At 63.1% G+C, this 22,369-nt stretch overlaps 3 protein-coding genes across 11 annotated transcripts in view; 1 reads left to right on the top strand and 2 right to left on the bottom strand.

The window, feature by feature from the left end:
• Window positions 1–33: 33 nt before the first annotated feature.
• LRRC45 (leucine rich repeat containing 45) lies at window positions 34–7,843 on the bottom strand. Of its 2 annotated transcripts, none has more exons than XM_024761025.1 (17): window positions 7,165–7,843; window positions 6,626–6,687; window positions 6,167–6,237; window positions 5,693–5,871; window positions 5,290–5,418; window positions 4,335–4,447; window positions 3,906–3,964; window positions 3,537–3,614; window positions 3,130–3,265; window positions 2,950–3,027; window positions 2,741–2,852; window positions 2,611–2,681; window positions 2,096–2,188; window positions 1,894–1,986; window positions 1,173–1,346; window positions 943–1,090; window positions 34–672 (listed from the first exon to the last, which is right to left on the bottom strand). In XM_024761025.1, the coding sequence occupies exons 1-17, from the start codon at window positions 7,382–7,384 to the stop codon at window positions 476–478; spliced, it is 2,013 nt and encodes a 670-aa protein (XP_024616793.1). In that variant the 5' UTR covers window positions 7,385–7,843; the 3' UTR covers window positions 34–475. The 2 variants fall into 2 exon arrangements, with proteins under 2 accessions (XP_024616793.1, XP_024616794.1); XM_024761026.1 differs by having other exon boundaries at window positions 1,173–1,343; window positions 7,165–7,809.
• A 156-nt stretch (window positions 7,844–7,999) lies between these two features.
• Window positions 8,000–11,973, top strand: CENPX (centromere protein X). 2 transcript variants are annotated; one of them, XM_024760886.1, is made up of 5 exons: window positions 8,000–8,108; window positions 10,700–10,751; window positions 10,921–10,974; window positions 11,274–11,362; window positions 11,457–11,973. In XM_024760886.1, the coding sequence occupies exons 1-5, from the start codon at window positions 8,079–8,081 to the stop codon at window positions 11,469–11,471; spliced, it is 240 nt and encodes a 79-aa protein (XP_024616654.1). In that variant the 5' UTR covers window positions 8,000–8,078; the 3' UTR covers window positions 11,472–11,973. The 2 variants fall into 2 exon arrangements, with proteins under 2 accessions (XP_024616654.1, XP_024616653.1); XM_024760885.1 differs by lacking the exon at window positions 8,000–8,108 and adding an exon at window positions 8,251–8,391.
• A 1,153-nt stretch (window positions 11,974–13,126) lies between these two features.
• ASPSCR1 (ASPSCR1 tether for SLC2A4, UBX domain containing) overlaps window positions 13,127–22,369 on the bottom strand; it is a 30,690-nt gene continuing 21,447 nt past the window's right edge. For 4 of the 7 annotated variants that reach the window (XM_024760679.1, XM_024760684.1, XM_024760683.1 and 1 more), the window contains 10 exons: window positions 19,072–19,211; window positions 18,754–18,835; window positions 18,322–18,388; window positions 17,814–17,876; window positions 17,202–17,254; window positions 16,119–16,243; window positions 13,881–13,932; window positions 13,563–13,632; window positions 13,312–13,487; window positions 13,135–13,227 (listed from right to left, as the gene is read on the bottom strand). In XM_024760679.1, the coding sequence (XP_024616447.1) occupies window positions 13,354–13,487; window positions 13,563–13,632; window positions 13,881–13,932; window positions 16,119–16,243; window positions 17,202–17,254; window positions 17,814–17,876; window positions 18,322–18,388; window positions 18,754–18,835; window positions 19,072–19,211 (786 nt within the window). In that variant the 3' untranslated portion in view covers window positions 13,135–13,227; window positions 13,312–13,353. Of the gene's footprint in view, window positions 13,228–13,311; window positions 13,488–13,562; window positions 13,633–13,880; window positions 13,933–16,118; window positions 16,244–17,201; window positions 17,255–17,813; window positions 17,877–18,321; window positions 18,389–18,753; window positions 18,836–19,071; window positions 19,212–22,369 lie in introns of those variants that run through there. The other 3 variants (XM_024760680.1, XM_024760681.1, XR_003005380.1) reach the window with 3 other exon arrangements.

The raw sequence follows: 22,369 nt of genomic DNA, 5'->3' as shown, positions 1-22,369 counted from the left end.
CTGATACTGGATAAAGGCACTGGGGCCAAAATGTATCACAAATTGCAAAAGTCTGTATTTCAGAACACCCTGGAGTGAGCGCCGGGGCCTGCAGAGCTCATGGTTGTGAAAGGTGACTGAACTGTGGTGGGTGGGGCCAGGAGAGCTCAGGCCTGCTCCCCCAGATCTCCTTCCAACATGGGTCTGTGTTCTCAGGCACATCATTCCTTGTGATTGGGATGAAGGAGTGGGGATGGGGATGGGGACCTCTCCAGCGAGGTTCTGGACCCCCCGCAGGCGGGCACCCTGGTGGTAAGCTGAAGCCGTCCTGCTCTCACATCCATTCCAGCACTGATTTTCCAAGTCACCGTCTGTAGACCCTGCCTGAAGAGCCCGGACCTACCCATGGCCTGTCCCTTATAAAGAAGGGAGAAGCAGACAAAGACGTCCAACAGATGCCACCTTCCTGCCACTTTCAGACTTTCCCTGCCTCCCCTCACTTTTGGGGGCTCAAGGTCCTCAGGGGGGACCCCTGCACATAAGCCAGAACAGCATTTTGCAGGAAGCTGGCCCTTTGAGCCTCCTCATCCCGGATCCGGGCAATCTCGGCCTGCTTAAGGCGAAGCTTTTCACGGAGAGAGGCATTCTCGCTCTCCCTGTCCAGCAGTGCCTCCCGGTGGTCACTTGCGATCACTGCAAGGGAGGAAGCTCAGTGAGGAAGCGGCTCTGGGGACTGCCTGGGCTCCTGCCAATCCAGAGGTCCGCAGGGGGCCGGCAGGGTGGGGTTTGCTCGGGGTCCCCTGGGCACACACATACCCAGTCTCCCCTACCAGCACCTCCTGGAGCTGAGACCTAGGCCAAGCTCAGCTCTCCAGGCCAGCCTCCTCCTTCTCCTGTGGGATGACCCAGTAAGAAAGGCCCTGCAGAGAAGCCACAGCGGGGCGGGGATGGGGCTCAGCTCGCCTTTCAGCTGGCGTTCCAGGGCCGCTGCCTTCTCCTTCAGCGCTTCCTGGGCTGTCAGCTCGGCTTGCAGGCGGCCATTCTGCTCCTGCAGCTCCAGCCGCACCCTTGTCACCTCAGCCGCCTTTTCTTGGTCCTTGTTGCTCAGCTCCTGCCAGGCAAGGAGGCGGGGGGGTGAGGTGGCAGCTGGGGGCACCAGGGGCGCCCCTGGGAGCCCTCGATGTCCCGGCTACCTGCTGCAGCTCCTCCAGGCGCCGCCTCAGGCCCTCCACCTGCCGGCCAAGCTGACTGGCCCGCGCCTGGGCATCGGCTACCACCTGCTTCTGCTGCAGGCAGGCGCTCTGAGCCTCGTCCCGAGCCTGCGCCAGCAGCCGCAGCTTCTCCTCCAGGTGAGCCAGGCGCTGCTGCTGCAGGCCCGGGAGAGGGGCTGGTGAGCTGCTTTCTGGCCTGTGGCCCTGAGCTCACGAGAGGAATGAACCCCCCAGCCCCACCTTCAGACAAAGAGGAGCGTATATTTGCAATGTGGAAACTGCCTTGTCACTAAAGTTATAGCATATGTTGCTCTGAATGGGCTCAGCTTGAATGAGGAGCCTCCCCCACTTCCCAGGCTGACACCATCCTGCCCTCTGGCCTCTGGTCCCCTACTTCCACCATGTGGTCACAGGCTGCACATTTGGGCCAAACCCCTTCCCTACCTTGGGGCTGGAGGACATTGGCTCTTTGCGTGGGCGTGGGGGGGGCTGGATATGGTGCTGATGGGATGAGTGTCCTCGTCTAAGTTTTCTGCACCCCTGGACCTCCTGTTCCCTTGTCCCTCCCTACAGAGTCAGAAGACAGCCTTGGTCTGGCCCACTTAAGCCCAAAGGGCTGTGCAACCCAGGCAGCTCATGCCAACCCCTCAGACCTCTCTCCCCAGTGGGTGCTGCAAGCAGCGGACCGTGGCCCTGGGCTCACCTCCTCCAGGCGGACTTGGTTCTTGGCCTTGATGAGCTCCTCCTCAGCTTGGCTGCGCTCACTGAGTGCCACGGCCTTTGCCCGGCTCAGCTCCTACACCGCAGACAGTGATGGCTGGGCCTGCCCTCTGCCCCTGCCCAGGGACCCCTTCTGACCACACCCAGCCTCCCTAGGGGAGAGCAGAGCCTGGCGCCCAGCTCACCTCCTCCAGGGACAGCCGCACAGCCTCCAGCCTCTGTACCCTCTCCTGCATGGCCCTCTCGCTCTCCTCCAGGTGGCGAGTCATGTGCTCCACCTGCCCAGGTGTGGGGTGGGGACAGGGCTGGCACGCTGGCTCCCCAGCCTTCCCCTCTGGGATCCCCACCCTGGGGGCAGGTGAATCTTGGGGACTCTGTTACTTCCGAGTGAGGGCTGCCCCAAGTGACTTCACAGGAAGTGAGGATGGACGGCACGTCCCAGTGCTGCACCCCAGGTGGCACAGAGCACATGGCAGCCTGCGCTGTGGCCCCAGCAGTCAGGGTCCCTTCTAGAAACTGGTGGGGAGGTTCTGGGTCTGACATCTACCAGGGCTGTTGGAGAAATGCCACCAGCACCCCAAGGTTGTCGAGGGAAGCCTGGCCAGGAGTGCGCCTTGGGGACACCATGCCACACCGAAGTGTCTGCAGGCCCCGATGAAGCGGGGAGAGCAAAGGCCAGACGACACAACTAATGAGGCACCTCCTTGAAGCGCAGGTGTTCCGCGTCCTCCAAGCTCTGCCGGGACCTCTTCTTCTCCAGTTCCAGGCGTTCTGGAATCCTCTGGGGGTCCTGGTTCTCAGGACCCAGTGGCAGGCCCGTGTGTGCCCACCTTCAGCCTGGACAGCCCGCATCTTCAGCTCAGCTGCCGTGTTGGTCAGCTCCTGCCTGGTCAGGAACAGCTGATCCTGCTGAGATTTCACTTTCCGCTCCAACTCGTCCACCTGGAAAACCGGCACTGAGGGAGGGAAGCTTTGGCCCCTTCCCTGAAGCCCTGCCCCAGGCCTTCCAGGGACCTGCCCCCACACCCTGCCCCCATACCTGGTTTTGCAAAAGCAAGTTCTTTTCATTGGCAGCAGACAAGTCTCTGAGGAGCTTAGACTCCCGCTCTGCAGCTTCCTGGGGGTCAGATGGGGAAAGGGCACCACTGGACACCTGCCACCACGTACCGCCTGCCTACCCCACACCCAACCACCTGCCCATCCAGCCCTCCCTGCCCACCTGCTGCTCCAGCCTGTGCTCCTTTGCCTGCCTCTGTGCCAGGCTCCGCTGTTCCTGCTCTGTGGTGGCCAGGAGCTCCCCCAAGTCCTGGGCCTTCTGCTCTGACAGAGCCAGGGCGGCCTCAGCCATCTGCAGCCTGCAAGGAGGGAAGGGCTAGCCCCACCCCATCCCTCCTCTAGACTCTGCTAAGTCCTTGCTGTTCTCACTCTTACCAGACTATTACCCCAGCTAGCGCCCACCTCCTCCAAGAAGCGTTCCCAGGTTACCATCCCAGCGGTCCCTCCACCTCCTTTGTACACTGGGGACTTGAGTCCTTGTCTGGACAGTCCTCCTCTGCCCTGTGGGCAGGTCTCTAAAGTGTTTTGAAGCCTCCGCACAACCCCGTCCTACCCTCTGCTCCTCCTTACTTGGCCTTGAGAGCGTTGATGATGGAATGCCTCTCGTTCAGGGCTTCCTGAAGCTGCCCCACGCGTGCTGCCGACGCCCTGTGGGCACAGAGGAGGGTTCAAGAGACCGAAACCCTCGCGCCCTCTGGGCCCCTCCCTGCGGCAGCTGCTGCTCCTCACGCTCACGCCACCTCCAGGTGTGGGCTGAGGAAGTCGCGGTGCAGCCCCTAACCCTCCAGCCAACTCCCTCAGTAAACACACCCCACAACCTTGTTCACGGGCAGGCGACGAGGCTCACGTCAGGTCACTCTAAGGCCAGAGTGAGGACCCGAAGCCCGGGTACTCCCAGCGCACCACCTCCCTGCCCCCTGGCCCTGGGGCCACACTCACTTGCTGGTCCTGACCATCTCTTCTCTCTGTCTGTCGATCGTCTCCATCAGGTCCAGAAACTGGGGACAGAGCCAGCCAGAGCCCGGTCAGGGCCCAGAGCCCGCCCACTCCCCACCGTCAGCGGACAGGAGGGCAGACATCCACTGAGGCAGCAGGACACGAAAGGGCTCGGTCTCATCCAAAGGGAGAGTGGCTCCCACGCAGGGAGGCCCAGAGGGGAAGCCCACCTACCCGCCCACCCAGCCAGAGGGCATCAGAACAAGAGGCTGCCTCCCAGGCCTGGGTATTGGCTGCTTGGAGAGGCTCCAGGGCCCAGAAGGAAGGAACAAGGCCATGGCACGGGGGCTGAGGGGGGCCCTTTGTCCATACAGCCAGGCCGGGGCTGGAGTCGGGGCGAGGCCCTGCAGTCAGAGGCGGCACTGTCCTCACCTGTTTGGACTTCTCTTCCCGGAGGTGCCGCACCTCCTTGCTGAGCACGTGGGCGCGGGCCTGGCTTTCCCGGAAGGCGGTCTGCCGGTCCTGGTTGTGATCCATGGCTTGCTCTGTTGGGAAGAGCCAAGTTGTCTACCGGGAGGCCGAGCCCCAGGAGTGGCCAACGGCCAGCCCAGCCCCATGCCCAGAAGACACTGCGCAAGGTGGTATCTCACCCCACAAATCAGACCCCTCAGTGCACTAGCAGGTGAGGGGCTCAGAGGGGGTGGGGGTAGGGACAACAGTGAAGCCAGGAGCCTGGGAGGGGGAACAGGCACACGGGGAGAGGTGGGGAGGCTGCTCAACTGCCAAAAAAGGTGGGCATTTGGGCTCCGCCCCAAAGGCCAAAGGCCAGTGTGTGACTTTTAAGAGGTGAATGGTGTGCTCAGCTCCCATGCTCTGGAAAGGTCCAGGCAGCATTTGGAGAGAGGCCAGCCCGAAGTGGCCACAGTGCCAACTGGGGTGACTCAGAGGCAGGCCCAAGAACCAAGAAGTGGGAGAGGACATGAGTTGGGCAGACCCAGCAGGTGGTGATGCCACACTAGATTGCAACCCAGGCTCGGGCCCTTGGGTGGCTGGCGCTGCCGGTGGGACAACGAGCCATGGGGAGTGGCAGAGTGCTCAGTGGGCTTGGGGCTGAGGAGTCAGGGTCATGACAGGCGGAGGCCGTGGTGCAAGGAGGGTGAGGCGCAGCACCAGGCAGTCGGCGCTCTGCAGGCTCCTGCCGCTGCCTTTTCTTCCCTGGAGCCTGCTCTCACTTCCTCTGTTTTTAACATGCTACCATCGTGATGCCGTGTTTACTTGTTCTGGCCCAAGCCACCCCTCCCTCAGTGGCTGAGTCTCTGACACAGGGAATCAGCTCTATGCCCTGCTCCAAACAGTGCAAGCCACCAGCGGCTCCATGTGCCCGTACCCACGGCTCTGAGGATGTCGCCGGGGATGCTGTTCCCAGCCAGCTCCAGCTTCCACAGGGTTCTGTTGCTGGGGAGACAGTTTACCAGGGCGCGGCCCCCCAGGAGGCCGATGTGATTCCAGCGCAGGTCTGGAGGAAAATCTGGTGTTGCCAGATGGAAAGCACGGGGCGGGGGTGGGAGGGCTGGCCCAGCCTGGAACACTGGTACTCCCTGTGATCGGCCACAGATCAGGAGGCCGGCTCAGCGTGCCCCTCCTCTCCCACCCCCACCCTTCTGGGAGAGGACAAAGGAAGCAGTGGGAGGGCTGAGGAAGCGATGAGATGCAAACCCTCCCCCTTCCCCCCCAGACCAAGACCTCCTGGCCCGGTCTGAGGACGAAGAGGCCAGTGCTGGCGGCCTCACCAAGCTGCTGGAGGCTGGTGTTGCTCTTCAGGGCCAGAGCCAGCTCCTCGGCACCCTTGTGGCTGATCTGGTTGTTGCGGAGGTCCAGCTGCCGCAGGGCGCCATTGGCTGCCAGGGCCCCGCAGAAGGCCGCGAAAGCTTCTTCCCACGTGCCCAGGCTGTTCCACTCCAGGGTTAGGCTGCAGGAAGGGTGGACGTGAGGTGCGTGGCCCCGAAGGGCATCCTGCTCCCATGGGGTCCAGCGGGCTTGAGGAGGGGCACAGGCTTGGGTGTCTGGCAGAAAGGCTGGAGGCGCGTGAGTAACTCATACCCGCCTACTCCCCACCACGGAAGACCGGCATGAAGGCGTGAACTCTCATGTTGCAGAACCGTGTCCGCTGGAGCCAACCCAGAACCACGCAGAGAGAGAGCAGGGGCTCGGGGGAGAGCGGGGGCTGGGACCGCCACCCTACCTCTGAATGGACAGCCCCCTACCTCTGAATGGACTTGTTCTGTCGGAGGAGTTTTGCCAGTGCCTCGGCCCCTGAGGCGCGAAGGTTATTGCCCTAGGACAGGAAGAGGCCAGCCAGTCACTCCCCGGTATCCTGAGCTGGGCTCTGAATACCCTCGTCAGGCGTCAGGCGTCAGGCGGTGGGGGAGGCCATGGCGAACAGAAGGTGTGGCTCCTTTCAAATTCTGCTTTCCCTGCCCGCAGTGGCCTCCTAATGCAGGCTATTTCAGTTTGCTTGTGAGAACATTCTGGAACTCATGTTCCTGCCCTCAGAACACCGACACGCGTGCGTGAGACCATGAGCAAATGGTGCGGAGCCTGTGTGCTAAGAGTGCTCACAGACACAGTCTCCGGCCACCATGCAGACCCCTGGTCGCCAGGACACCTGTATCTTCTCTACTCCTGCTCTCAGGTGGCACGCCCCTGAGTGCAGATCCACCCACCTTGAGATCCAGAAACCGCACGATGGTGTTGACACACAGCCCCTGCAGCAGCAGCACGGCCCCTGTAAGAGAGTAGGGCAGTCACTCTCCACCCCTGGTGGCTCCATCTTGGGTCAGCTCCCCACACATAGGGGAGAGACGGCTGTCCCAGTGGCCCCCACCAGCCAAGGTTCATGCCAAGAAAGAGTCACCCCACTCCTGTGTCAGGTTTGAAAAATCCGCCAGGTGTGGAGTCAGGTGGCTTACCAGCACAGCGGGACTCTCCTAAGTCAGGGGACACTAAGGCTTTCCCATTACAAAGAGAAACTGCCTTCTGCTCTCGGGTTTCCAGAGAGGATGCTGCTGCTTGCTTTATGACAGTAAAAGGGAATAACCTCACAAAGAAGAGATCAGGTGGGACTGAGTTCTCTGCTAGAGATGCTAAGCACCAAGGACTGCGGCATGTGCAGCTAATAGCAGAGCAAAAAGAAGCCAGGGGAGACCGGCCCCAACACTGAAGTTGGAAGGGCTGCCCTGGGCCGCCGGCCCTTGGTGCCCACCTTCCTCACTCAGCATGCAGTCACTCAGGACGAGCTCCGTCAGCAGTGCCTCCTTCTGTAGCAGCTTGCCCAGAGCCCTGCAGGTGTCCACTGTCAGGCTCTGTGTGGCCAGGTCTAGCCGGCCCTGCGGCAGCTGGTGCATTTGCTGCAGAACAGTCTCCTGGGGCTCGGCCCCGCTCTCCTTGCACAGCCGGCTGTAGGTGCGCCGGAACTCCTCCATGTCCCTGGGGTGTAGGAAGGGCTTCCCGGAAAGCGCCTAGACAGGCCTCACCAGGAGCCAGCTGGGACCGGGAAGCCGGGGAAGGGCAGTACGGCAGGGCCTCTCCCCTGGGGGCCTTCAGAGAGCCCCGGCAGCTCAGTGGGGGCACAAAGACTCTAAGTCTTCAGCAGCCAAGAAACGAGGCGCAAACTGAGTTGGTCCAACAGGCGCGAGGCCCCAGGAGGGCAGGGGCGGGTGATTCTCAGCGGACCGCTGAAGCCTGGGACCGAGGAGGTGGGGCGTCCTCGGGGGTGGGGCCTCCAGCGGCGGGGCCGGTCCGTCCGGACGTCGCCCGTACCCCTGGGCTCCGGGCCCGATGCCCCAGCCCTCGCGCCGCTGACCCCAGCTCGCCCGTCGCGGCCGCCGCGCGCCTCAGTATCCAGGAAGAGCAGGGAGCGCCGGGAAGACCTGGCGGAAACTATAACTCCCAGGAGGCTTTGCGGAGGAGGGGCGCTCACCGCGGGCCAGTGAAGGCGAAGGAGCGGGCGCGCGCGGAGGGTCCATTGGCTGGAGGCGGGGGGACGGGGCTCCAGAAGGCGCGCTCTTTGTCGATTGGTTGGAGTCGCGAGGGAGGGTCTCCGGAGGACGCGCTCAAGGTTCATTGGCTGGGGAAGGGGGGGCGGGGCTCCGGAGGGCGCGCACCTTGGTGGCGGTCATGGAGGAAATCGGCGCCGGCTTCCGGAAAGTGAGAGAGGGCCTGCTGGCTGGGCGGGCTGGGGGCGCGGGGCGAGGCCGCTGGGGACGCTGCGGCTCGGTCCCCTGAGTGACCCACGTGCGGATCCTGAGCCAGCCCCCGCGCTGCCGTCGGGTGGCTTATAGGGTGAGCCCATTCCCAGAATCTGGCAATGACCCTCGTCCTGCACACCTTTCGTCCTCCGTGGATGGGATCCCGCGGCCGGGTAGCGGAAGGTTGGGTAGGCAGCCTGGTCTGCGGCAAGAGGGAGAGGGTCTGCAGAAATCGGGCAGGGGTAAGTGCCAGCACAAATGAGGGGAGGCTCAGAGAGGAGCCTGGGTTCCCGCCCCGCGGCTCCGGGATCCGCAGGACTCACCCTAAAGAGTTTAGCGTAGAGCACAGTGCGGCCCAGCTCGCGGGTAGTCTCGGCGCCTGCGTATTCTAAAGCTTCCTTTTGGCCTGTTTCCTATCACGCCAGCACTGTGCTTTGCGTCTCACTTGAGCCAGGCTGGCTTCGTTGCCTGGTGTGCACGTGGCTCTACAAGTGCTTTTCTTAGCAGCACACCCAGCATAGTCAGGCACTGTTACATGCACTTGAAATGGATTAGCCCGTGTAATGCTCAACACCATAGGAGATGGGTACTGGTACTACCCCCACTTGCCAGTGGGAAAGAGGCAGAACTAGGGTCAAACCCAGGCCATCCGCCTCCAGAGTCAGCCCCTTTGCTCTGCACCTGGCAAATGGGGCTCTGGGTGGGTGGGTGGTGAGGTCAGCTGCCTCCCACACCCCGCAGGCTGTAAGTGGTCTGAGTCTCACATTGTTGCTCTGTCTTAAGTTTAGGTGACATTGAGCCCTTGATATCAGGCCTTTGTGGGCAGGAGGGAGAGTCTCAGCCCCTCATGAGTACTTGTCCAGCCAGTCCCCAGTGGGTGTTCTCTCTCTATCACCCAGAATCGTCACTCTGCCCTGGCCTACAAGGGGTAAATAGTGTCAAAGGGAAAACCACCGAGGCAGGGGGTTGTAGGAATCCTCCACTGTAATAGCTGCAGAGGGGAGCACTGGGCTGGGCCTCCTTCATGCAGTCCTGCGCAGCTCTGGAGCCCTCACCCTCAGAGGGCTCTGGCCAGAGCTGGGGTTATGGTCATTACCCATGAGCAGGGCTGTCCCCGGGGAGGGGGAGGGGTCGTGATGCCTCCACACAGTGGGGCAAAGGCTGACCACATCCCAGGTCCCATCCTACCCTCTGCAAGTTTAGGGAACCTTCGCTCCCAGCTGGTGCTGACTGCTTTAGTTATCACGGCAACCCCATGCAGCTGCCCCCCAGCAGCAGCCTGGCCGATTTAGCTCTTCCCCGGGGTCCGGGAGCTGGCGGAGCAGTAGAGCCTTCTGTGCCTTTCCTGGTACCTTTCAGGTACACAGCAAGGAGGGCCAGCAGGTGGCGCCAAGCTCACGTGGTCACTGCTGGGAGGATGAGGCTGCTTCTTTGGTGCTGCCCCAAGTGACTGGTGAGGAGCTCTTACCCTCCTGAGCCAGGGCTTCGTCAGGGTCCGCTCCCTCCACTCTGCTCTCTAGCTTTGCTGAGCTGCACTGGGTGAGGCAGTGCCATCTCCGTGGCTAAGGCTAGAGGCCTGGTGGGTCCCCAGCTCACCTTCCCTGCACGACACCCAGTTTCTCCTGGGCACCCACTGCTGCTGTCCTCCCGCCTCCCCTGGCGCTCTGCTGGCTCCTCATTCGCAGTCTCTTCTGGCTGGTCCCTGCCCTCAGCAACCTCCCTTGGTCCACCCACGTGCTGCCACCTCCCAGATCCTCATTGCCAGCTTCAACCATCTCTGAGTTCCAGCCGCCCACTGGCCGCTCTGCTCGGGCACCTCACGTGTGTCCCTCATGCAACATGTTCCAAGCTGAGCTCCTGAAATGCTGATCCCCAGAATCTATCTCCCCTTAGTGGTGCCATACTTTGGGGCTCAAGCCTCTCCCTTGAGGAGTCTTGGCCTGGACCCGCCCTTGTCCCATCCTCATTGGTCAGGAAGTCCTGCAGATAGTCTGGGCCCTGCCCCCTACCTTGACTGCCCATTGACCGAGGAGCCTGGCCCCTCCCCAGCTCTGCGGTTTCCACAGTGCCCTTCCCCATTACAGGAAGATCCGTTTCCACGTGTCGTGTCGTAGGCTCCAGGGAGGGACCTGGGATGGAGCTGACCCAGTGCCCAGAGCAGGGTCTGGCAAAGCCGGGCGGCACTGGTGGTGTGGACAGGCCTGTAAAGGGGCCCAGTGTGGGGAGAGCACCTCGTCCCTGGGGGCAGGAGCACAGGACTGCTCTGGATACCATGAGGACTGGAGCCCCAGAGAGAGGCAGGCAGGCACCTGGGCTGCTCCCACCGGTCTGCCACTTGCATCTAATTTCTGGCCCTCCTGGAGGCACTCACAGGGAGGTTTCTCCCCACTGCCTAATCCCCCCACCCTGGGAGAGCCCCACAGACAGCATTTCCAGCCAGAAATTACAACCCCATCCCATCCAGAACTAAATGCCTAAGGGGTCTGCAGCAGAGGGGCGGGGGTGGGGGCTCACTGACGCCCCCTCCGTCCCGCCCCCTCCATCCCTCAGGAGCTGGTGAGCAAGCTGCTGCACTTGCATTTTAAGGACGACAAGACCAAAGGTGTGTGTGTGGGGGGGGGCGGCCGGGGACTGCTGGGCACCTCTGCAGGGGCCAGAGCCTCAGAGAGGGCTGAGGTCACCGGCAAGAGTGTGAGGTCAGCAGCAGTGAGGGCAGAGGGGGGCGGCAGGGAGAGGGTGTGTGTCTGTAACCTTCTCCCTTCACCTTGCAGTCAGCGGGGACGCGCTGCAGCTCATGGCCGAGCTGCTCAAGATCTTCGTTGTGGGTGAGCAGAGGGACCCAGCAGTGTTCTCTAGTATCCCACCCAGGCCCGTCCGGACCATTCACGACCGCTTTGCATTTTATTTTTCAGTGGGGTAACCAAGACATATTTTTCCAGTATTTCCCCAAGCACCTAAGCTCCCTGTCCCTGAAAAGCTCCGTGTTTCAGAGGCCCCAATCTCAGCCTTCTGAGCTGTCGGCTGGCACGGGGGTGGGCCAGCAGCCAGGGCTGAGGCGCACAGGGTTTAGGGTTCAAGGCCCCCCAAGCCTTCTCTGCCTCACTTCCCTCCTGCATCACGGCAGAAGCGGCCATCCGCAGCGTCCGGCAGGCCCAGGCAGAGGACCTGGCCCAAGTGGACGTGGAACAGCTGGAGAAGGTGCTGCCTCAGCTGGTAGGTGCACCTCCAGGAACAGGGCCTGGCCCAGGAGACGGGGGTGGGGGGGTGGCTACACCCGCGAGGCTCTGAGCGCTCCTCTCCCCCACAGCTTCTGGACTTCTAGGGCTTTCCACCCTCACTGTGGCCACCGCTCCACGTCACGGCCTCTGGCTTCAGACAGGACAGGAGCTGCTGATCCCCCAAGGTTCTCCTCCAGCTCCCAGGATTGGCCGGGTACCAGCAAAGCACCACTCTCTTCCCCCTGTCGTCCCCTCTGCCTGCTGCTGATGGCCAGGATGCAGCAGATAGAGGGGTCACTGACAGGATGAGGGCCCTGGCACCTGGGTTGGTGCCCCCCCCTCATGCCCCCCGCCCTCAGGACAGCCGAGCACCCACCGATGTGGGAGAAGCACTCGGTCACCGGGAAGCAGGTGCGGGAGACCCGCCTGCCTGAGCAGGTAGCCTGTGTGTCCTCCACAAACAAAAGAACAGTGTGGTTCTGCCACCGACATCAAAGCTTGTGTGTCACCTTCTAGCCATCTGAAATTCCCCTCAAAAGATGCTTGCCTGAGCTGTATATTTGTTCTCACAAAGCAATGTCAGTAAATCAGAGCCACCTCCCCAGGCACAGCCTCCTGTTGCCATTAATCACCCAAAGTCAAGTTGCTTCAAAGCTGGGAGAGGACAGAATAACAAACAGCATGTGTGAGTGCCCTGCTGTGGGCCAGGCTCAAGAGGCTGTGAAATCGGAGCCCTCGCACGTGTGGCTGCTCGCCTGGGACGGTGCCTCTGCCACAGGGCTGCCGTGAGTGTGGTGTGCCACCGGCCCGGCAGGGGTGCTGGTGAGGCAGGGGGAGTCACGCCAGCGGGAAGGACCACCGGTCCCAGGGCCACAGGGCCAGGCAGCTCAGAGCTGCTTGGGAGCCGCTAAAAGCCCAGTCGGGAGGCCTGGCTGCCCTCTGGGGCCCAGCTACCCTCCCCCGCCCAACACAGTACCCACCTCCCGTCAGTTCTGAAAGCTGCTGGGACTCATCAGCCCAGGACAGAAACACCCAGAGGGTCCTGGGCCCGGGGACCATGGGGTCAGGACTCACAGAGCTGGAGGACCTAGTCCGCTGGGGAGGGACGTCTGCCCCTGCTGCCATGGGCACCCAGGATGGCATGGGTGGGGGGCCAGCCCTCCCTCCCTAGTTTAGCCCCACTGGCCCCTTCTTGCACCCGTTCCCCGCCTCTGCCCCCCACTCCCCTCTCCCCCCTCCTGCAGGGAGTCTCAGGGCTTCAAAGCTCTGGGCGCATGTGGAAGTCATTAGACCTGAGGGGAGAGGCTGGCGACAAGTGCCAGAGCCCGTGCCCCACAGCCACTTTGAAGTGCGCTCAGATGGTGGGGCGGGCGGGGCACCGGGAAACCCCAGGCCAGCCCTGCCCGGTCCCACCGCAGGGTGGGGGCTGCGTCCGCCCCTCTCCTGCCAAGGGCTGGGGGCCCAGCCTGAGATGCAGCCAGGCAGGCGATGCCTGGAGGTCCTCCCTGAACTCGTGTCCTCCCTAGAGGAGGAGTCATGAACAACATCAGTGAAGTAAAAACCAAGGGGCAGGGGGTTCAGGGCAGACACCTGTGCCCTCGTTAAGGAGAACAAGCCCCAGCAAGCAGCCTCCCAGGCCCACGTCACCGTCCAGCCAGGCTGGAGGCCCGTGGCTGGGGACGCGGTGCAGGGGCAGCAGCAGGAGGGGGGCCGTGGGTCAGGACCGAGGGCCCGTGCCCTGGAAAGGACGACAGGAGGGTCTCAAGAGAGGCTTGCATGTTTATTCCCGCTCAGGGTGGGCAGGGGTCCTGTGGCTGGCAGAGTGGCACCTCTGGGCTGGCGGCTCTCACCTCTTGCTGGCTGCAGCGCAAACACATGGGATGACCTCTGGGCCCTGGGCTCCCGCCCAGCAGCCCCTCCCTTCCCGGCCACCCCCCATAGTACCTGGCAGCTTCAGCCACTTGGGCACCTTGCCCAGACCCCTCCTCACTGGCTGGGCCGTCCCAGGGCTGGGCTCAGGGGGGCCCACTGCTCCTTCTTCAGCAGTTGGCTCCAACTCAACGGGCGCAGGGTCAGGGGCTGGTGGCGGGGGTGGGGTTCCAGCAGCCCTGGACATGGACCTGAGAACGAAGGCCGAGGTGCCAGATGGTGGGCACTGCGGCAGCGGGCTCTCCCCACCCTCTGTGGACACTCACCTGGCCACCAGCACGTCAGCTGCAGACGGGGAAACGGTGTGTTCCAGCAGCGTGGGCTCCAGGTAGATGCCTGCAGGAGGCCCAGCCTACCCTCAGGCCACAGAGAAGGGGGTGCCCCTGCCTACTGCTGCTCTGCTCTGGGAGGGGGCGTGACCCAGCCTGAAGCCCCCAGGAGAAGGGTATGGGGGTATCGGGGCCACAGGTCTCCCTCCCAGACCCGAAGTCCCCTGCTCTGGGGCGTCTGATGAGCTGGGATGCATGGCCCGGGGCTGGTCAGCGGCTGGTCAGCAGCGGTGGGCAGAGGGGGGCCCCACCCACCTGTTGGCTCCTCAGGTCCAAAGTGCACAAGGGCAGCAGGGAAGAGGTTTGCCTGCAGGGAGGGCAGAGGAGAGCTCAGGGACCAAGTGGGCACTGTGGAGGATGGCAGAGAGGGCCGCACTGCACTTCCATGCTGGCCTCATGGGTGCTGCACCCATAAGGCCCAGGGCTCCACTGAGGAGGGCTATGGCCCTACCAGGCCCCTCCCACCGCGCAGTCCGCTGCCCAGCTTCACCTGTTCCTCCTCTGGCACCAACCCCGGTGCAAGACAGGCCAGGGCATCAGACCATAGAATCCTAGGGCCAGCCCCAAGCACCAGCTGAACAGGAAGTTCTCGTGGTGTGTGTGCTCTGGCATTTTTAACTACCTCCCCTTCCTGCCCAGTTCCCGGGGTAAACAGTTGACATTCTGAAGGTGGGAACTAAGCTTGGAGGCCCCGGCCCTCAGCAGAGACTGCAGGAGGTCAAGAGGTCAGAGGAGATGCAGACTCACACAGAACTGCATGGGTGGGGGCACAGGGCACAGCCCGCCATGCCCCCCACTCCCCTCCCTCACCTGTGCGGCCCAAAGAACAGTGCGGGAGTCGGGGGCACTCCGTAGGGACTGACATATGAGCCCAGGTGCACCGGAAGCAGCTAGACTGGAGACAGGAGCACCAGGGGAGGGACCCTCAGTGGCCCCAGCACAAGTGGAAGGAGGGGGGGGCTCTGGGAGCCAAGCTGCTTTGGGAGTCCCAGGCTGAGAGGTGCCTCCAGGCCTACTGCCTTGACCCAAAAGCCCACAGGTGGGTTCCCTGACTCGGCACTGATCTCGCTTGATAAGGAAAAGCCAGTGCCAGCCAGTGTCAAGCCTGTCCTGCAAGGTGGGTGTTGCACTGGGGTCCCCACACCCCTCCCGGAGGCCTGTCCATGGGGCGGGGGTGTGTGTGTGTGCAAGATTTCTGCTCAGGACTGGCTCCACCTGCGCAGGTGTGGGACAAGGACACATCACGTGGCCCCCAAAACACCCCCGGAGGCCTCCCAGGTAGGGGGCTGGACTATGGTGCAGAGTCAGGGCTGTTGCAGAGAATCCCGAAGCCCTCCAGTGTCATAACCTGCCTCTATTCCCGCCTCTGCACCCCCGAGGAGGACCATGGCTGTAAGCCCCAAAGCTGGCCTGAGGCAGCAGGAAGGCCACCGCCCAAGGCTCTGTGTCCTTAGCCCTGGAGGAAGGGCCACCGCTGCCAGCTGAGCGCATCCTCTCTGCCCAGCTCTGAGCTCTTGGCGTCTGGGCAGGGAGTATTCATAAGAGGAAGCTTCAAAGGCCAGGCCTAGGCACACTGAGATTGCAGTTGAAGCTGAGGTACAGAGAAGGGCCGTGAACACTCTGAAACCCCACTGTGATGCCTGGAATGATAGCCTGGTGCGGAGAGATGGGCTGCAGGGTGGAGGGCAGCCCCAGGGCCCTGGAGGCACCGGAAGCTGGGCGGGTGGGGAGAGAAACACAGGTAGGACGGTGCCTCAACCTTTCTAGGGTAGTGCAGTGAAGCCAGACCCTGACCCGGCCAACCCGCCAGGCACTGGGGCCACCCACCCAGCGGGCCGTCTGGGAGCTGCAGAGCTTGAAGTCTTGAAGGACCCATTTGGGCCCCTCGAGGCAGCTCCTCTTGAACCTGGCCTCCCTGCCTTTCCTCAGCACCTGCTGGAAGCCCCCTACCTGCCAGCCTGTGTCTCAGGGAATCCCATTGGAAAAGGGGTGAGTGGACAGCATAGAAGACCACCATGACCGCCAGGAGGGAGGGTGTACCCCTCTGCTCAGGCTGACGAGGTCTACATGGATCGTGGTGGTCTTCAGGGCCCACTAAGGGTGATGGAGGGGCTCTGGGCGAGGCAGTGGTGGGGGTGGCTGAGACGGGAGCCGAGTGAGCTCCCTGAGGCTTGGGGCAGCACCAGCACTAAGGGGGCTCAGTCCCAGGAAGCAGGTATGACGTGGGGGGTTGGGGACCTTTGTGTCCACGGACTGGGTCCTCTGCATCCTCCCATCCTTGGCCTCACTCTTTGGCCTCTCCCAACGAATAGTCACTCTCCTGATCCAGTGGCCAAAAAGGGCACTGGGCTGCCATCCCCCACACCCACCCTGAGCTGTCACTTTCTGGGGCGCAGGACCAGCTCCCGGGCAGCCTCCAGGGCAGCCGGCAGCCAGAACGCGGCCCTGCCAGGGACATGAAAGCCAGCAGCTTCCGCGCCCGCGCCTGCTCACCCGCAGGAGGGAGGAAGCCTTCCTTCCCTGAGCCCTGCCAGCTCTCTGATCGCGGGCGGGCAGGGACGCCACTCCGAGCAGAGGCCCCACGGCTCCAGGGCGAGCTGACGGATGAAAGGAGACGGCTGCTGGTAGCGGGGGCAGAGTGTCACCAGGAATCAGGCCACGTGGGCGGGACAGGCAGCACCCCAGGGTTCCTAATTGGAGGGGGGTGCCTGGACGCTGGCCCCTCTCCATCCCAAAGCATCCTCCAAATTCTCAGACGGGGGCTGAGAAGGGGGAGTGGGGGCGGGGTAAGCACCCTGCTCCCACCAACCTTGACTCCTTTCCTTGGTGGGCTTCCAGCCTCTCTGCTGGTCTGGCCCCATCCCCCCATGACGGTGGCAGTCCCGAGCAGCAAGCAGACCCCCTTGCCCCAACTCAGACCTCTGCAGGGTCTGCTGGCCACTTAACAAAGGCCAGCCTCTGTTACTAATTAAAATATCTGAAGACACTTTAAGAGGAAACCATTAGGCTAGAGGGCTGGGGAGGCCTCAGGCTGCTCTCCTGGGGTGAAGGGACAGGACATTCCTTCTTGCTCTGGACTGCGGCCCAGCAGGGCACCGGATCAACGCTCCTCACCCTGGGAGCTCTAGGGGCCTCCAGCTAGCAGGGAGGGCCCACCACGGCATTCCCAGAGGAGGCCACAGGGCCCAGGGGAAAGGCAGGGGCAGGGCAGCAGGCCTGGCAGCAGCCCCTCCCGTCTGGGCAGCTGGCCACCTGCAGCCGAGGCCTCTGACCCTTGGCCCTTAAGGGGTTCCCCTAAGCAGCCCCACCTGCCAGCCCCTTCTCATCCAGACCCAGGGGCAGTCCTGGCTCAGGACGGTAGCAGCCAGCCGGGCAGGCCCGTCCCCACCAGGGCAGGAGGCAGAGGAGGCTGGAAAGCCCCACAACTGACCTCAGCAGCACTCTGCTCCCTCCTAGTCCACCCTCTAAAAGGCCTTATCATACTCCCGACTGCGGCCTCACGCTCCCTCCTGGGCAGGTGCCCCTCCCGGGCCAGCCTAGCAGCACCCACCAGCCAGCCAGGCAGGCAGGCAGTACCTGAAAGAGGGTCAGCGTGTGGTCGTCCAGGATGGTTTTTGGAGGAGCAATGACTGCGGAAAGATGGTTGTCTGCGCTAGGAAACGCCTCGCTCCCCCCATCACCCCCCCATCCCTTGCCCATGCACCCCCTGCCCCAGGACAGGCCTGAGAGTGAGCATGAGGCCTGGGCCATAGGCCTCAGCTGAGGGATTTCTGAAGTACCCCTCAGCGCACATCCCCCTGTCCATCACTCTACTGCTGCAAAAACCCAGCAAGAAGCTGGGAAGAGGGCCTCGGGCGGACTCACCTGTAAGGGGACACCTGCCCTTCACAGTTCCTTGTGCAGCCCTGGGGCCTGACCCTTCACTACCCAGACGCCCTCCAAAGGAAGCCAGCAGCTCGCCCCTGTGCCCCCAGCCCCTACAGCTCCTGGCCAGGTGGGAAGCAAAGGGCACAGGGGCGCTGAGCAGGGTCAACCTCCCTCCCCAACTTCCCCAGTCCCGGACTCATGCTCGGACACCGGCACAGGACCTGCCTGCCCCATGATGCCGTTTCTGTGGGAGAAGCTGCTTCAAGCCGCAACTGGGAGGTGCCAGGGCTGCTGAGCAGGAGGTCCCAGAAAAGCACTTACACAGGTAGAACGGCAGCTTGGGGTTGCCCAGGTGGCTCCTCACGAAGTCCCGCAAATCCCCCACTGCAGGAGGAAGGGTGGGGTGAGCAGGGATCCCACACTCAGACCCACTCCAGGGCCGGGCCCCCTCTGCAATGGGATGAGCCAGGTCCAACCTGTGTGCAGACCCGCTCCCCAAGGTCACCAAGAACCCCACTCAGAACTGGTGGCACTGCTGCCTTCCTTCCAGGTGAGCTGCAGCCCCAGGCCAAAGACCCCGCTACTGGGTGTGGGGGAGACCTGGGTCCACCCTTCTCTGGGTGCCCCTCTGTCCCACCCATGCTCAGAACAGATGGGTGCACGGGGCCACCCAGTCCCACGGGTACTGCCCGGCTGGTCTGCCGAGCCTCCAACGTGAGCCGGTCCCCAGCCCTGCACCCGCTGCCTGCCCCATGGCCCAGAGGGAAGGAGCCTGGAAGAGCTCATAGGGTGCCCCCACCCTCCTGGATGCCCAGACGGGGCTGCTCACCGGTCTCGCTGGGGCGGAAGAAGCCCTGCAGGATGTAGCGGTCAGGAAACAGGACCCTCAAGACCACCTAGGCCAGGACAAGCCAGCTTGTCAACAGGACAGCTGGAGTCCAATCCAGGCATCCACACCCCTGGGCCCACGATGGCTAGGTCCCCCGGCCACACCAGGCCAGCGGCCCCTCACCTTGGCTGCCCCCTAACGCTCCTGGCCCCATGGGCTGGACACAAGGACCAGTCAAGTACCCACGTGCACTTGTGAAAACACACTGATGTTTTTCATCTTAGAATGGGGCTGCCTGGCTCATTAACGAACCACGGCCGTGTAGGCCTGGGCTGAAGTACAGGAGACCATGGCCAGTGGCTTGTGGGCTGCAGGAGCCACAGGAGGCCCCAGTGCAGAGCCACGTGCAGTCCACCTCCCGCCCCAAGGTACCTTAGGGTAGCGCTGCAGCTTCTCCTTCATCTGAGCCTCTCTGAAGGCCTTGGTCACCAAGGGGGCTTCTTCCAGGCGCTTCCTGGGGTCGGGGGGTGGGGTAGGGGGTGGCAGTGGTGAAGGTCCCAAGTCTCCCCAACCAGAGCAGAGGCCCCACACCCGCTGGACTCTGGGTTTCTCCCTCGTCCCCCTGGACTTCGTGAGCTGCTCCCCAACATAGGGCCAGACAGGACTAGGAGCCCCCTGCCTGGGACCCCTCACCCTCTGAGGTGCTGCCAAGGGCACGGGTGTTTCTGAAGGGGCCAGGTGCACACCCACCGTTCACTCTTGAGCTGGGCCAAACGTCTTCTGACATCATCCACGGTCACTTCGAAGAACTCGTCAGGCAGCTCTGCAGGCCAGGCCTGGAGCAGCACCTCCAGGTCAGGGTGGCACACCACGGGGTCTCGGTCCACTGGCTAGGCAGGCAGAGGGCTTGGCTGATGCAGGTCCCGGGAAGGGCCCAGACCCCCGACCCCAGGGGGCTGGGGTGGCCTTGCAGACCCCGGCTGAGCCATGCGCTGCCGGCCCCGCCTGTTAGCCCATGGCCAGGGCCGGGTCTCCGTGATGGGGCACGGGACAGCCGAGCCTGTCCAGGACTGGAGCCCCTCCCACCATGCCTGCCTGCTTAGCAACACTGACACTGAGACCCTCACTCACCAACAGGGCACATGGCCCTGGGGTCTTGGCTTAGCCGGGTCAGCTGGCACCCTGACTGCTGGGGGGGTACTTGGGCAGTGGGTGAACAGCAGCATCTCTGTTCACTTCCTGTCTCCGTGGGGGCTCCTCACGAGCCCCAGGGAGCTACCTGTTATCAGAGTCTCCCAAGTGGGGAAAAAACTTGGGGAGCAGTGCCCTGGTCATGGCCATGTCAGCGGTTCCACGGGAAGGGCAGGAGAAGCGATAGACCCCAAATTACAGATTTGGCAAAAACCGGCCAGCTGCTGGCCCTATGGCCAGGCTGACCCCTCCTCCCTTCTCTGGGGGAGCAGCTGGCCCCACCCTCTGCCCACCGTGGGGACACAGGAAGGGACAGCGTCTCTCCTAATTGGCAGCAATGGAGAGGGAAATTATAAGGCAGGGCCTGCTCTGCTTGCAGTGCCTCCGGGTGGGTAATTGTAGCGAGTGTAGCCCAAGTGACTATGTGGGGAGACACCTTCGCGGCGCTGAGGCCGCCCATGGAGCCGGGCCCAACAGAGGTGTCCAGCTGCGCCGGCAGGGCCCATGCCAGGTCCTGCCCTCCCTCGCACAGAACACCCACAAGCCGTCTGGGGTGAGGTCACTTCTCTGCCTTCTGCTCCTGCCTGCCCCCTCCTCCCCGCCCCAGCCTGGCACCGAAATCCCACCTCCTGCCTTCAACACTCAGAGCCGGGCTCAGCGGGCTTCTCCGATCATCCCTTCCTGCGCTCCGGCCCGACCACAGCCCCACCCACTCTAGAGGTCAAACTCACCAACCTGGGGCTGGTCGAGGGCTGAAGCTGCCCAGTGCACCTGCCAGGTGTCCCAGGGCTGCTCCCCCAGCCACACCCGAGGCCTTGACTGCCCAGGCCAGCAGGTCTCTGCCATTCCTGAGTGCACAGCTGCGTCACTCCTCGTAATGAAGGGAGGTGGGTTCTCGCCAGGAAGCCCCACTGATCTCAAGGCACTGTGGCAGGGTGGCCAGGAAGGGCTGGCTGAGGCCCGGGCAGTGGGGTCTGTAGGTGGCTGATCGAGGCCCCTGGGGGCTGCCCCCTCAAAGCCACAACCCTCCTGCGGCCCACAGGCAGTCCACACCAGAGCTTTTTATAACAAGATGCCAGGCTGCCCCCCACAGCCACGGCGCCTGCATTCCAGAAGGGCTGAGCACTCGCCTGGGCTCCTGGGGGAGGGCGAGGGCAGATGTGGATGTTCCGGAGCTGGGCACCGCCGTGTCCACGAGTGCCAGGCCCCCCGGCGCTCGAGCACAAAGCCCACAAGCCAACGAGCAAGCTCTGGGACCTCCCTGTCCCAGTCCCGCCCTCCGAGGACCCAGTTCTGGACACATGAGTCACCCCGAGAATCCAGCAATTGGGTGACTTGTGATCCATGGCCTGGAGCTGAGCCTGACCATGAGACAGGCCCCCTGATCCCCCGGGGGCATGGCTGGGGAAGCCCGACCCTAAGTGCACGGGGCCACTCTGGCCTCCTTATCCTCCTGGGTACTTCCAGTGCAAGCCCAGGGGTAACCTGGAGGACTGCAGACTGCTAGCACTTCCCGCAACCCTCCCACGACTTCCAGAACAGGGACGCAAGTGACACCAGCTGCTGGCTTCACGCTGCTCAGGAGCCACTGACTTTCAGTCAGAAAGTGAGCAGACAAAAATCTCTCTCCGTGTTGGATCTACCTTCGATTCACACCCCTCCTCCCATGCCTCAGCTCTGCTCCAGAAGCCCGTTTGTCTGTCCAAGAGCAGCCAGGAGCCGCGGTCCCACACAGGAACCAGAGCACTGGGAGAGAGCCACCTCAAGATCCCACTCTCTCATTCTCCTGCACCGCCCTGCGTCTTGGGGACCTCCCTGCTCCTGGGCAGAGGAGCCAGGGGTCCGAGCAGCCCCTGCTGCCCATCAGAGCCCAGGGGCCAGACCACCCAAGTCCCAGAGCTGCCGCCACGACCAGACCCCAGGCGGTCCCTGTCCCATGAGAACAGTGGATATCCATGGCTGGGCTGGTAGGACGGACCACCCTGTCCTACCAAATGACTGAGGGAGAAGCCAGGGGGCTTCAAACACCTCCACGAGGCCTGCCCAGCAGATATTTCCACCGCAAAGAGGAGAGAGACCAGGAAAGGAGGAGTAGGTCTGACCGCTCCACATGGGAGGAAGTAGGGCAGACACGGCACCAGCGGAGGCCAAGCCCTGGCCCTGCTCACTTCCAATGCTCTGCCGGCAATCTAGCCCTCATTTGCTGTTCCTTTACCCGCCGCTCCTTGGTCATGGGCAGTTATCATGCACAGCTCCCATCCTAGGTGGATTTATGGAGATGTTTTTGGATGGAGAATAGAGATCTAGGATGAGACACCATGAAGAAAAAAAAAAAAACGTATACAGTGGCCACTGTCAGAGGGCCTCAGCGCCCTCACCATGGGGACTGGGTTCCTGTGTGCTGACCAAGGGAGGGACACAGCCCCAGGGTCCAGGATGGGCCTCCAAGATGAACCTCCCAGTTGGCGCCCGAGGATGCTGGTGGGGTGGCAGGCCTAGAACCTTCCCAGCGCACCTGACAGCTGGCCCACCTGACAGCCCGAATCTCCAGGTCTGCTCCTCCAGATCCTACCAGGGAGCCACTCAGAGGACGCGCCTCCACTAAGAACCCAATGTCACCAGGCTTGGGTCATCCTGCCAAAGTTGCAGGTTCTCCATCATCAGCTCAAGGTCCAGCTCCTGAACGCTGTCAGTGTCCAGAGCACAGCCCCGGCCCCGTCTCCCGCCGCCCCCACCCCCTAACCCCAGGAAAGCCAGAGGAGCCGGTCCCTTCCCCGGTGGCCCCGACGCTGCGGGCATCTCACTGTCGGCTAGAAGATGGGCAGAATGAGGAGGAGGCAGCCAGAGCCTGGGGTCT

The sequence above is a fragment of the Neophocaena asiaeorientalis genome, unplaced genomic scaffold (genome assembly GCF_003031525.2).
Source record: "Neophocaena asiaeorientalis asiaeorientalis breed wild unplaced genomic scaffold, Neophocaena_asiaeorientalis_V1.1 scaffold30, whole genome shotgun sequence".
NCBI classification, from domain to species: domain Eukaryota; kingdom Metazoa; phylum Chordata; class Mammalia; order Artiodactyla; family Phocoenidae; genus Neophocaena; species Neophocaena asiaeorientalis.
This window is presented reverse-complemented; position numbering and strand designations above follow the sequence as displayed.